General features: G+C 41.6%; 1 protein-coding gene across 9 annotated transcripts in view; it reads left to right on the forward strand.

The window, feature by feature from the left end:
• The window catches only part of FTO (FTO alpha-ketoglutarate dependent dioxygenase), a 269,303-nt gene that overhangs the window by 113,042 nt on the left and 141,524 nt on the right, over window positions 1–14,737 (forward strand). For 8 of the 9 annotated variants that reach the window (XM_079988834.1, XM_079988829.1, XM_079988826.1 and 5 more), the window contains one exon: window positions 1,608–1,732. The exons of the other annotated variant lie outside the window; for it this stretch is intronic. In XM_079988834.1, the coding sequence (XP_079844960.1) occupies window positions 1,608–1,732 (125 nt within the window). The remainder of the gene's footprint in view (window positions 1–1,607; window positions 1,733–14,737) is intronic. 9 annotated transcript variants of the gene reach the window in all.

The raw sequence follows: 14,737 nt of genomic DNA on the forward strand, positions 1-14,737 counted from the left end.
TTAATGAACCATATTTTTTCTCTTAGGCTTCAATCCTGCCCACAATTTCAGCAAAAAAAGTCATTTGGAATCTGTTGGGTGCAGCCATCTAATTATAGACATGGCTATTTTGGTTTTGTGTTAATTATATTATATGGACTTATTTTTAAGAAATTGCTTAATAGAATTAGTAATAAATTAAGGATAGTAGGAGGGTGGGAAATAACAACAACAGCATTATTATTATTATTATTATTATTATTACAACATTGTCTTTTGATTAGGGTTGGGCAAACCCACTGAGACTTTCTCCAACTTGACTCAGGGTTTTTTTCTGACCTCATCTCTCCCCCTTTCAAATGGGAAAATTCCAGAAAAGTCCACTAAATCCAAACTGGGCCCTTCAATTTCTCCACCCCTTGAAACAAGATGGTCAGTCAGATGCTAGGTTTTAGACTGCTTGGACTGCTTCAAGTAGGCAGCTTGTTCTGACAACTTCCAGAGCAAAGTTGAGCCATGTTCAAGCCTGGACAGCTGCCATAAGCCCTATCCCATCTCAGTGAAGAATTGATCTCTGGGAGTCTCGAACTCCTTTATTTAGCAGATGTTACTCTCTTAGCGAACCTGTTGGGCTCTCAAGTCATCAAGAATAGGTGAACATGGGGTCTTGGGCATTTGACAGTGTCATCTCCAGGTAGATCTGGGAAAGACCACTGCCTGAAACCCTGGAGAGCCACTGCCAGTCAGTGTAGGCAATACTGAGTGAAATGGATCAATGTCTGATATTCTATTAAGCAGCTTCCAGTGTTCCTTTCAACTATCTAAGACGCGTGCCCCACTGCACACCCACTAAGGAGTGCACATCAGTGAGTTCTGCTGGACTTAGTTCTGTGTAAAAAATGCATAGTATCTGGCCATAAGAGTGATTTATATGTTAGATTCTTTTACAGTTTTACATAGCTGTAAAATTGCTTAAAAGAGACATGCCTGTGTTTTCAACACCTGGACAGTGTTTTTCTTAATGCAAACATTATTTTGCTGAATGATTCATTTTATTAACAAGGGGAGGGGAAGAATAAGAAGCAGTTAAAAGGGAGAAGTAGGAAATCGCTATACAAATCAGCATTACAGAGATTTTCTACTTCTTCTTGTCTGTAACAGGCGAAGTTCAAGAAAAATTAAAACGTTCCCCCTGCAATCATTAGAGATGGGGTGGTGGTGGAGGGGAGCAAGCCTCATGCACACTTTCTAATAACAATTCACCCATACAAGGACAAAAGAAAAGCAATTCTGTCTAGCAAAAATGTGAAAATTACACCTAGAATGCCTGGTATGTGGTATTACTTAGGGCAATGATGCTTTGAGGTTTTACCTTGCATTCCGTGTACTTTGATTAAAAACCAGATAGATGGTGGCCATTTTGGACCATCATTTACTGTATTGATTTGGGAGCTGGGGAACCGTAATAAAAAAAGAAAGAAGGGCCATTGATTTACTGTCTCTATTTGCTTATGGGCTTTTTAATTAATTTTATGCTTTGTTTCCTATTTTTGGATTGTAATGTTTATGGCCTCCCCCCCCCGCCTTTCTCTTTTCTTCCAACCCACCCTTCTCCTTTGCTCCCCAAGACAAGCCTACTGCTCTGTGAATTCAGGAAAGAGGAACAGGCGGAGGAACAAAGGAATGAACGAATCAGCTGCCTCCTGCCCATTCTTGAAGAGCGTCAGGAGCTACGGCAGGATTGGCTTGCAAGGTGAGGACGTGATGCAGGCGTGCCTATTTTAGGGGTCTGGCGGCACCTCAGCCCCCTCAAATTTTGTTTTAAAAGGGCCAGGTCCCCTCAAAGTTGAGGAGGTAGTAAGCCTGTTTCTGGCCTGTACTGGTGGTGGGGATTCACTTGATGGAATTCTCTTTGAGAGCTCAAAAGCTGGCATGTCCCAAGCAAGGCTAGAACTCTTCTCCTTGATGTCTAGTTTTCTAAGTGCAGAGACGTTGTTTTTATTTTCTACAGAACATCATTGTGTATGCGGTTATGTTTGCCCCATCCCTGACCTGAAGTTCACCAATTGCTTTTCCCACACCCAAAAGAACTTGGCCTATTTCTCAGTTGACTTTAGCTCACCATGTGTTGATGATGGTGATGGTAGAAGGGACTAAAAGCACACTGCAGGGTTGTTGTCAGCCAAAACTTTAATTTGGGTTGCCTCTTGCATTTAAAGTGAGATTTTATTAAATACTGATTGATACTTTACCTTCCTTTTTCTAAAAAAAAAAATAATGAAAATTTATTTGGCCATCCCTCTACTGTTGCATTTTCAAAACAAACGGTTATCTGCAAAACATATTTGTGTGTTGGGCCCTGCACCGTAGATACATTTTTGTGCATGAGAAAATTGAAAACAAGAATTTGACAGTTTGGGACAGCGTTATATGGCTGGGAGATTGGGGCACACACAGATCTGAGCACAAATTTGTGCGAAATGTTGTATATAAATAAACTGATATGACCCAGTAAAACAGCAGCAAAAAAGAAAGGGGGGTGGGAGCAGCAAAATATATCCAGCAAATCATCATCTTCTGTCAAATGTCTGGGAGAAGTGATAAAGGTGTTTTTTTTTTTACTTGGTGCCAATAGAATGTTAATGATGGTGTCAGGTAGATCTTACTGGAAAAAGAATTCCACAAACTGGGAGCCCCAGTGGAGGTAAACTGTGCCTTGTTTCTACCCTCCAAAACTCCCTTATAGGGAGCACCCAGAGAAGGACCTCAAAAGAAATCCAAAGAATACAGACAGGTTCATAATGGGAGAGCCATTTTGAAATATAATTGAGGTCTGGAGCTGGGTTGGGCTTTCTATGTAAAAAAAAAAAAAAAAAAAAAAAAAGCACTTTGAATTGAGCCAGTGCATCTGTGCCTAGACTGGTGTTTCAAACTAGCAGCGAATGCCCACTTTCTCGGGACAACACCGTACCAGATGTTGGTTTCCTCAAACCAGTTAAATGAATTCCTCTCAGGGAGCCTCTTTGTGCAGATGGGTTCTACCCACCAGATTTGAGGTTTTAGAAGTTTCGCCTTCAGTTCCATAGGGTCTGTGCCCAGCAGCGAATACCTCCTCTGTTTAGACTGAGCACTGTGGGTTAGAAACGTAACAAACTAAAAATGGAAAAGTCAGGGTAGTGTGTGCACATACATATATTTTAAAGAAAACATAACAAATGTAACTCAGTGAGTGGATCAATTTAGTAGGACAAATAATCACCAAGCAGCACCGTAGGGAGATGAGGGGGAGAGGACTCCCTCTTGGAAAGAATCTAGTTACACGGTTTTCTGGCCTTTTCCCTTACAACTACCAATTTAGTCAGAGGCTGGAGCCAACAGACATAATTTAGCTTCTAGAACAAAAATGGTAAGTACTTTGCAGGCATCAGGGTGGAGAGGGGAAGGGGAGGAACAGGGGGCATGTGTGGGGAGAGACTTAGCAGCAGACGAAACGCAGGCCTCATTAAAACTAAACACCTGAAAGAAAATTTCAAGAGCATGGTGTCTTGAAAGCCTTAGAAAAGACAGTGCCCCCAGAGTATTAAATAACTGTAATCGGTTTCCCCTCTCCTCTGACTCACATTTGATGTTTCTCATCACACTGACCTATCTTAAAGAGTCCCATCCATATGATCCACATAAACAGACTGTTACCATATCCCGCACTTTTTACCTCTTCAAAGGTTTGGAGAGATGTCTGGAATGGAGGCGCTGACGATAGTAGCCGTCAAGCGTTCGCTGGGGTGGTGAAAGTTATAAAACATCCGCCGAGGCTCTGGAGAAGCAGCCCCTGTGTTTTAGAGATCAGCCTATTGTGTACTTTGGAATTACACAAGAAAAATGTGCTTCGACAGGAAATAATTAGCGCTTGTCAAAGGCCAGGCAATAGGTTATAGTATTTTACTTTCAGCAAGCCATCAGGGGATCAGCCAGATTAGATAATAGATTTTTTTCTCTCTCCTTTTCCCCTTCTCTGGAAGTTAAATACAGATGACTCTAATTACCTTACGTTGTGCATTAGAGAAGACATATTATGAACAATGCAACTTGGAGAAATTTAGGTCAAGTAGATCAGAGGGAAAACAGCCAGAGCTGGTTGGGAGGGGGAAGACTCTGTAAGTCTGAGTGTATATTTAACGGATTTATACAAGTACTGTAGTTTTGGCTGTGAGCTCCCATGTAAAACTGGAAATTTGAGATGTGTGTCCCACTAAATCATATTCCTTTTCTTCCCCAGAGTTTTCACCCTATATTGTCCTGACACTCAAGTAATGGCTGTAGCCCTGAGTAGCTAATTTGTGGCCTCTCAGAAGGTGTTGAACTCTGACTCCCATCTACCCCAGCCGGTGTGGGCAATGATCAGGGAAGTCCTGAGTTGCAGTCCTGCATTGTCTAGAGAGCCACGAATTAGCCATGCCTGGTAAAGAACAGGGTTGGCCAATGTGGTGCCCTCCAGATGTTGGACTACAACTCCTACCAGTCCCAGCCAGCATAGGAAAAAGCCCACTGGAAAAAGCCTCCTATAATAGAAGGGGCGCTGCCCTATTGGGGAAGTGCTTGAATCCAGTGGTGTAATGGGATTTCGGCTCTGTTGCAGTTTCTGGACTGGATTCTTCAGACTATGAAGTTAAGAGTAGTGCAGCCTCCTAAAGCCATGGAGATGGTGGCAAGCTGGGGTTCTGCATGTGCTGGAGTCATTTGAGCTGTGTGCTGAGGACAGCTTTTACCTTCTCTCTGCCTCCTCTGAGTTTTATTTATTTATTGCAGAGAATTGTAGAGTTGAGGGTCATCTAGCCCAACCCCTTGCAGTGCAGGAATCTCAACCAGACCATGACCGATGGCCATCCAACCACTGCTTAAGGAGGGCTCACCACCTGCTGCTCTACTGCCAAACAATAGAACATACTTAAACAAGTTATACATTATACCACTTAACTACAATTGTTTTTAAGCACTATATATAGATGCAATGAAAAAAACAACCCAGTTGAAGCCTTAAAACCAAACATTAATTAAAAATGCCTGCTGGATTAAATGAGCCTTCAGCAAGTGGGGGGAACCTGTGTGTTCTCAGCTGGGAGTTCCATAAAACTGGGCCTACACACAACTTCTAGTGGATAGAAGTTGTGCATCTAAGCCAATGGTGGAGGGATTAGGTAAAATTAAAGGGACCCCTGACCGTTAGGTCCAGTCGTGGACGACTCTGGAGTTGCGGTGCTCATCTCACTCTATAGGCCAAGGGAGCCGGTGTACAGCTGGTCATGTGGCCAGCATGACTAAGCCGCTTTCTGGCGAACTAGAGCAGCGCACGGAAATGCCGTTTACCTTCCCACCAGAGCGGTACCTATTTATCTACTTGCACTTTGACACGCTTTCGAACTGCTAGGTTGGCAGGAGTTGGGACTGAGCAACGGGAGCTCATCCCGTCGCGGGGATTCAAATTCCCAACCTTCTGATCGGCAAGCCCTAGGCTCTGTGGTTCCTTATAAATTAACACAAGAACTTTGCCCCTCGACTAATCCTCTGAGCTTGGGGAGTGTGTCAGCTACGAAGTGCTTGCGGTATGTACCAAAAAGGAATGAGCAGGGCTTCATTTGTGCATGCCACTGTTTTGTGGGAGAGTGTAAAACAACAATAGACATGTGTGATAGCAGGTGTTCCGTTCATCTCTGTGAGAATTGAAACTTCTATTTTAAAAGCTTTGAATCTCTAGTCCTGATGGGTGTGAAAACAGTCTTGAAAACTAAGCAGTGCTGGCTGAAATCTCAGAACCCAGCAAGGCGGCTGGCAAGATATTTGGTGGTTGGGTCTTGTTGGCTTTGGTCTTTTCACAAGTAGCAAAACACAGAAGTCTGCAGAGTACGAAGGGGTAGTGGTGAAAATTTGCTTAAGGTAGCAGAATTCAACATTTTTGGTACAGAATGCAGCTTGCTTGAGCAGGCTTTATTTATTTAGCATGCAGAATGAATTGAACGTGTCCAGCATGCAGTGAGGGCTGCTTTTCTATGGCAATCTGATCGCAAAGATATAGCAGTTCCAGTTTGGTTGGACTCCATTTCTGGAGAAGGTTGCCATTGCTGATTCTTGCTCATTATTCAGAGACAAGAGGTACCATAGCTTGGGTATACAGGGCAAACTTTGTACACAGAAAGTCCCCAATTAAACAAGCCAGTTTCTAATCCATGGTTTGAAGTTTTCTTGTTCTTGAAACTCTGTGAAGTTTGATGTACACCAGAATACTTGTCCATACGATACAAGTCAACTTCCTTTGAAAATGTATATAATTTTCACAGAAGTCCTCCTGGGTGCATAGGAGGAGGAAGAAGAGGCAGACACAATGTTCCACTTGGGTTTGCTGCAGTTTCTCCATGTAGTACTAAACCATGCAAAGTCCATGCAAATGCAGCCAGTGACCTTCTTAGCCCATATTACCAGGCCACGTTTATTTTACTGTGGTTTATTAAACCCTAATTTAGTCTTATGCATGAACCCTGCCCAGTCACTTAACTGTGATTTGTTTACTGCCAAGAAACCATGATGTGAAGCTGTGGTTTGTTGTTGGCTTTTGAACTTCAATTTATTTTAACCACCGTTTGGTGTTATATGAGAATCCAGCACTTTTCCTTCACTATGGTTTGTCTGAGCACTGAACACCAAATGCTCACAAAACTGCAAAGACATGAGGGAAGAGCTGCTGGAAAACTATGCCAGACGTTGGAGAAACATGCCATGGTTTCTTTGCCTGCCTGTGCTACAACCCATGGTTAACTCATAGCTTGTTAAACAAACCATGGCTTAGCAGATGACTTCATGTGTTAAAATGGTAGCTCTTCGTTTCCTATAAAATTGAACATGAAATGATATTAATTGGCTAAATTCGCAATGCATCATCATAATTATTAGAATCTTCTTGGGTATGTGTCTTTTATTTCTTAGAAATCCTCTTGGTTTTTGTAATGCGCTTACGACAGACCCAGCCCTTGAATCCTAGTCAAGTTCCTTATCCAGCCATCTCAGGTCTTTTCTTGCACTGGCAGGGCAGAGAGCATTCTGGGGGATGGAAGTCCTCCGGCAGCATCCCTGTCTGGATCTAAAGAGGATCAAGCTGCCCAGTGTTTGTTGGTTGTTTTAAAGCAGACTTGGTGTGTTAGCGACCCAGTACACAGAGCGACAGCAGTTATAGGAAAAAGAACAGGATATAAATAGGGAAGGAGGAAGGATGTGAATATGCTCAGAGTGTTAACAGAATCAACCAAAGGTTCCTAAAGGCTGCCGTTTGTTTATTCTGCGAGATAGGGTCTGATGGACAGATTGTTATAGCTGTTAAAGAGCTTCTTGAGGCCTTTGAGCTGACCTCTTCTTGACCTCTGCTTACAAGAGGTCATCTTTCTCTTAATAAAGTAAAGGCAGCTTCTCACGTCCTACTGTTGAGCCGGAAAGCTAAAAGAGTGCGGCTGTGAATTTCAAACCTGCCATGAAGACAACTCCCCACAAAAAAGTGGGGAGGGGGGAAGGAAACTCCTTGTATTTTAGGGTCACTGTCTGATAATGAAAATTATTACCAAATTGCAAGGAAATTTAACTGCAATCAGCAAGCATAGGGAGATGGGGCCTAGTCTATTGGGTTTGATAAATGAAGTGTGAAGTCGCCCATCTGGCTCAAGGCAGCTCTCTCTCTCTCTCTGTCCGTCCCTCTTTCTCTCTCCTCTCTCCCCCTCCTCTCTCCTCTCCTCCCCTTTGACCAAAGGGAAGCATTTTAAAATAACCACGGTACATATAGAATCAATGACCCATAAGGAGAGCTGGAATAGATTAAGAGTTAATGGCGACCATGGAAGAAATGAACCCATGACGAGACAAAGAGAAGACAGGGGAAAGTGCAGTTTAGTATCTATCTCATCCCTCCTTTAGTTTATGAAAGTTGTGCAATCCTATGCTATCTGCGTTGAGAAGTAAGTTCCATTGACTTTAATGGGTCTTACAGTCAGGTAAGCATGCAGAGGACTGAGTCTTCTCAATACTGCTTTTTAATCAACAATAATAGGTTCTCTGCTTTTTCTCATCAAACATGGCAAGGGGCAGATTATTCTGCTGTTTAACTGCTTAAAGACTACATATTTTATGCCAAAATGCTGGTTGTAGCTATTCATTTATATAGCATCATGGCTATTTAGAGTTTTCATAACCATGAAAGTTGTGTCTCAGTGGGGATTAGTGTGATGGATAGATATTAAAAAGATAAAATGTATTTCTGTTTTTAAAAAGTGTACTTATGTAGGCATGTAGACCTTTCTTTGCATTAATTCCATCTGTGGTTTAGGAAGACGTTTTATGGAAAAGAATTCAGTATGATATCACATGCACCTCTTAATTGAGGAGACAAACCTCATAACATTTTCGAACTCATTGAAATGGTTGTTGCTGGTAACACACATCTCATAAAGGTGAGTGTCTCTGTGTGAAGTGTTTGTTAGTTCTTGAACAAACTTCTTTATCAGTTCTCTTGCAAGCTTCTTCAAAAACCTGAATCTAAGGGTAGTCTCTACATTCTGGAGCTAAGATGCCTCTCTAGCTTTGATGCTGGTGCACAATGAACATTTTAGGTATCCTCAGGCTTTTAGGCATCACTGGGCTGGTACTGTAAACACAAAAAACAGGTAATAAAAGACCACGGCCCAAGGCAAATAATAATAATAATAGTTTTTATTTATCTTATACAGCAGAAAAATGTTAATTGATTCAAACTATTGATTCCAAACAGGAATTAATCAGAGGTTATTGCTTAGTTGAATAATAAAACGAAAACACATACCCACCCATGTTTTATAATAACTTTAACACAATAGACAAATAGTTTATAGATTTGGTTACTGTAGCAGTTTGCTAAAGTGCCATATGAATGGTAACATTGATTTAAATTAAATTGCCTTTATGCTCAATTTAGGGGGGAAATGTCTTCTGTCAGTAATTTCCTTGTCCCTCTGATATCTGTCACTTCTCAGTTTCTTGTGGCTGCTGACAGTTAGTAAGATTTACTGGGTCTCTTCTTCTATACCTAACCCCCTCAGCACCCTAAAAAAGTGGGAATGCTAGGATTGTGCATGTTCCAAATAATGAAGTCAATTAGGGTGAATTACGTCAAGAACTTGGGTTCCTGCCTTGGGTCACCTTGCCAACAAGATATCTCAAGCTGGATCGGGGGCTTCTTAAGCTTCTGAGCTCTTATCTCATAGCTCTTATCTTAGTTTTTTTCAGAAAGTTAAGCCACCCCACCCCATTCAACTCTTTTCTGAGAAACAAAACCAAGCAGACTGTGGAAAACAAAACCAAGCAGACTGTGGAAATGGCCAGAGCTTGAGAGAGAAGGGATATCACCAAGGAACCTGTGTCCCTCTAGAAGTTTTTGGACTCCAACTTCCACCAGCCCCAGCCAGCATGACCAATGGCCAGGGACGATGGGAATTGGAGTCCAGCAAGTCCGGGGGGGGGGCACCTGATTGTCTCTCCTTGCTGTAGATGGATGGTGTTTGAGTGGGACCTTCTGCAGAAGTTGAAGGCCAAGCAGAACCTTGGGCAGCTCTTGTTTTACCACTCCCATAGCCCACTTCTAGGGGGCAACAGGTTCCCCACCCACGATGTGACCATACACCCTAAAAATCAGCACTGTTGGGATTCCTTCTCTTCTTTCTTTCTTTCTTTCTTTCTTTAGTTCCCCATTTTTGAATCTCTGACATAGTCCAACATGCTTTCTGCACCTCAACAATATTTCCTCCCACCAAGCATTCCAAACTCTGTAATCCATGATGTGAATTCAGACTGTGTTCCTTGTTTACACCAGCTTTGGTAGTTGCAGTACGTGAAGGATAGTTAGAGGTGGCTTGGAATTCTGGTAGCTTGGTGACATCCCCACCACCACCACCACCACTTTCCTTTCCACTCGGACTCTTCAAGTGGAGGGGAACTAAAATGGTCAGGCTTCCTGGCTGCGTAGAATGGCAGAAGCCCAGCACATCACAGGACTGACAAATGTATAATCTGTGAAGACAGAGCGTTAGCTCCATCATCTGACAGTTGAACCACAAAGTGGCATTAGTATCAGCTGTCATCGTGCCTGTTAAAAACAATGGTGTCTGCCAGAGGCAGCCGGCTTGTGCAGGAAGAAAGCGTGCAACTCTTCCTTGGTTTTCAAGTACCAAATTGGTGTTGCAACTGGGAAGACAAAATGACTCCCTGGGGAACAAGGAAATAGCCAATATTTACTTTTAATCTGCTTGTCGAGGATTCTGATTTCCAAGACATCCATTCTTCTGTCCCTTTTCCTGAACGTCCTTTATGCCTCATAAATGGAAATCTTCATAAAATCTGCTCGCATACTGAGCACAAGTATAAAAAATAGACGTTTAGGATTTAAACTATCCCAGAGATGGATTACATTTTTTTCACCTTCCCAAGAAATGACCCCATAATCTTGGTGGTGTTCAGAACTGGTAGGGCCTTTGGTGCTTTTTTTGCACTTCATAATAAGTACAATTTTAAAGTGAGATGAAGTACATATGACAATCTAGGTTAGTAAACCAGCATTGCAGCTGCCCCATTCAAACTCTCAACTCATGTTTTCTTTTATGAATTCTTCGTTCCAATTTTTGAAGTGTTAAAACTTAATAATGTGGCTCAGTGGTAGAGCATCTGCTTTGCATGCAGAAGATCCCAGTTCCAGTCACCAACATTGCCAGGTAGGACTGGGAGAGACCTATCTGAAACCCTTGAGATCTACTGCCAGTCAATGTAAACAATATTGATCTAGATAAACCAATGACCTGACTCAATATAAGACAGCTTTATGTGTTCCTCTCAAAAGATTCACCCCCCAGATAGAAGAAATAAGCCAAGTTTTGATGTGAGGACTAAAGAAAGGAGATAAGTGAGCCTTCTGTAGAAGGGACTTATAGCCCGGATAGCTCAGTTGGTTAAAGCATGGTGCTGATAGTACCAAAGTTGCAGGTTCAATCTCCATATGAGGCAGCTGCATATTCCTGCATAGCAAAGGGTTGGACTACATGATCCTCAGGGTCCCATCCAATTCTACGATTCTATGACTTCTGTGATCTAGGTGTCGCTAATAAGGAGGGCCCCATGACTTCTCATCATCTATCAACATCTCAGATAGTTGAGGGCATAGAAAGCAAGGCCTCCAGAAATGATCTGAGGGAGGGCAGGTTCATGTGGGAGTGGGTTGTATCTACTTCTGGCCAGTACTATTTTTCTGGGGAAAGAAGAGCTGGACCTCACCATGAATACCTTCCTCAATCTCTTATAATGTCAATGGTGCTGGAACTGAGTTCCTGCAAGTTCCAGCTGAAAGAAAAGGTCCAGCTTCTGGCCCAGACTATTCAGGACTTTTTGCTTGATTTATCATTATTATTGATCTAGTTATCCAAACAAATAAAGAAATAGGGTCCAATCTTATGGGTTAAGGAAAACCTGGGCAAAAAGATGTATCTTTACAATCCATCTGAAGCAGCTGATGGTTGCTGTGCCAGAGTGAAGGGCATTCCATAGTAGAGGCACAATGGTGGAAAATTACCGCCCTATAATATTTTGGCATAGGATGCAGGTGGCACTGTGGTCTAAAGCACTGAGCCTCTTGGGCTTGCCGATCAGAAGGTCGGTGGTTCAAATCCCAGCAATGGGGTGAGCTCCCATTGCTCGGTCCCAGCTCCTGCAAACCTTGCAGTTCGAAAGCACACCAAAAGTGCAAGTAGATAAATAGGTACTGCTCCGGCAGGAAGGTAAATGGTGTTTCTGTGCACTGCTCTGGTTGTGCTAGAAGCGGCTTAGTCATGCTGACCACATGACCCGGAAAAACTGTCTGTGGACAAATGCCTGCTCCCTTGGCCTGTAAAGTGAAATGAGCTCCGCAACCCCAGAGTTGTCTGCGACTGGACTTAACTGTCAGGGGTCCTTTACCTTTACCTTTTTAATATTTTGGCAGGGTAGAATTTTCCCCAGATGATTTAAGTGATCACTTACCTAACTATCTGCCCTTCTAGTGGCCATGTACCACTTGCATGGATAATCAGATACCAAGTTGAAGTTATATATGGCACTGTGTTGTATAAGAGGATATCAGATCAGGTGTTATCTTTTATGAGGCCAGCCTTTGTTGGCAAGGGAGTTGCTGCCTTTTTGAGTCACACAGCTCTTCATCAAGATAACTCCCACGCTTGGATATGGAACCCAATCCAGTAAAAGATCTCAGCTGACCAGCTTGGTATCCCTCATAAATGATGAAGCATTTAGAAGCTGTGGAAGTCAAGGGCAAGCTTTGTCCCTCAGAACACATGCAGGATTTTCAAGTCTCATGTTTCTTCCCATCAGTTTACATCCAATGACCATTTTCATTTTTCTTTCATCTTGCTTGAATCTTAGTTGATTTATTAGTTAGTGTGCTATACAGTCGTACCTTGGTTGTTGAACACCTTGGTACTCGGACGTTTTGGCTCCCGAACACTGCAAACCAGGAAGTGAGTGTTCAGGTTTGCAAACATTTTTCGGAAGCTGAACATCTGACATGGCTTCTGATTGAGTGCAGAAAGCACCTGCAGCCAATCAGAAGCTGCAGCTTGGTTTTCTTTCTTCTTCTTTTTTGCTCTCTTTTTTTTAATAATATTTATTCAAAATTTAAAAATAACAAAAAGCAGAAAAGAAAATTACAAAATACAAAAGGAATAACAACACCAAAAAATAAAAATAAAAATAAAAAGAACTGATTAATCTTTTACATATCTTTCTTCCTTTACTTATTTCCTTGACCTCCTCTCACCTCCCAATTTTGTATTCTAATTCAGATCGTTATTTCAGCAAATCCTTCCAACCTTATTTTCATTTAAGTAGTTTAACATAATATATTATTTAACGTCCTCTCTTTTCGTCAATTTCATCAACTCGTCTTTACTTAGTCCTTTATATCATTTCAACCAAAACCATCTAGTTTTCTTTTCCCAACATCTTTCTAACAGTCCTTAATTTTACAATATTTTTGAAGATATACTTTAAATTTTTTCCAATCTTCTTCCAACTGCACCTTGGTTTTCGAACCATTTCGGGAATTGGACAGATTCCCGAAATGGATTAAGTTCAACAATCAAGGGTTGACTGTATGTTGCTTAATGAGGATGTTTCATATCTATCTATCTATCTATCTATCATCTATCTATCTATCTATCTATCTATCTATCTATCATCTATCTATCATCTATCATCTATCTATCTATCTATCTATCTATCTATCTATCATCTATCTATCTCTATCATCTATCTATCTATCTATCTATCTATCTATCTATCTATCTATCTATCATCTATTATCTATCTCTATCTATCTATCTATCATCTATCTATCATCTATCTATCTATCTATCTATCTATCTATCTATCTATCTATCTATCTTTCTGGACTCATTTGCAGTATGCACAAAGCTGTATCATACTACTTCAATTAGCCGTGGCTTCCCCCAAGGAATCCTGGGAATGGTAGTTTGTTAAGGATGCTGGAAGTTGTTAAAACACCCAATTCCCCTCACTGAGTTACAATTCTCAGAGTTTACCGTGAAGAGGGATTGGTTGCAAAACCGGTCTAAGAATTGCAGCTTTGTGAGGGGAAGAGAGGTCTCCTCTTAGAAACTCTCAACACCAGGAACAAACTACAGTTCCCAGAATACTTTTCCTGGGGGGAGCCATGACTGTTTAGTTTATTAATTTTATTTAATAAAATTTATACACTACTTGAGCAGGTATTTTTTTTAATTAAATTACCCCTCAAACAATTTAAAACATTTAGGGGGAAAAATAGTATCAGCAGCAAACTAAAAACAGATCAAAACACACATCAACATTCTGGATATCTGGGTAGGCTTTTATAAACAAAACTGTTTTTAACAGGCACCAGAAAGAGTACAGTGAAGGCACTTGCCTGATAGCAATAGAGATGCCATTCCAAAATGTAAGTGCAACCACACTACAACATAGATTTCTTACAAACGCGGGTATTGTTTGGCACCTGTGGCAGTGCCAGTTCCGCAGATTGAAGCAGTCAAGTGGGCGTCTATGGGGCAAGGCGATCTCCCTGTTCCAAGTGCTATGATATTGCTTTAGCTGCATAGTGCAGCTGGGTCCTTATTGCTGGACTCCTATTCCTATCAGCCCTAGCCAGCACAGGAATGATGGGCTGTGTCATCTGGCAGCATCTGGAGGGGCACAGATATCTTACCCATTCTGTAATGAGCCAAATTTGCTTCCAGGTTAGCAAGAGCACAAGCTTTATAAAAGGTAGGGATTTTTATTTGGGATGCAAACAACTGACACATATTTGTGGGTATGGACTCTGATTCATAACGTGTGAGCTCTACCATACCCTTCTTAAGGGTGCTTCTGATTTATCTCCTTAGAAGAATAACAACAGTAAAAAAAAAAAGAAAAAGATGCTTTCAAACCTGTGCTCTGCTTAGAATTTCACACAGCTAATTCCCTGTTGGAATAATATATATACACACGCACACATGCAGTCCCTGCTCTCAACAATGAAGCAGCAGCCAAAGAAATCTCTGGTGCAAGCTAGGTTGTCAACATACACTGCACTGGGGTAATGGTTCTTTCTGTTAAGATGTTACTTTTAAAGCAATGATCTTAGTGACCCCTGAAAAATTATTTATAGCAACAG

Source organism: Podarcis cretensis (assembly GCF_951804945.1).
Source record: "Podarcis cretensis genome assembly, chromosome: 8".
Taxonomy (NCBI): domain Eukaryota; kingdom Metazoa; phylum Chordata; class Lepidosauria; order Squamata; family Lacertidae; genus Podarcis; species Podarcis cretensis.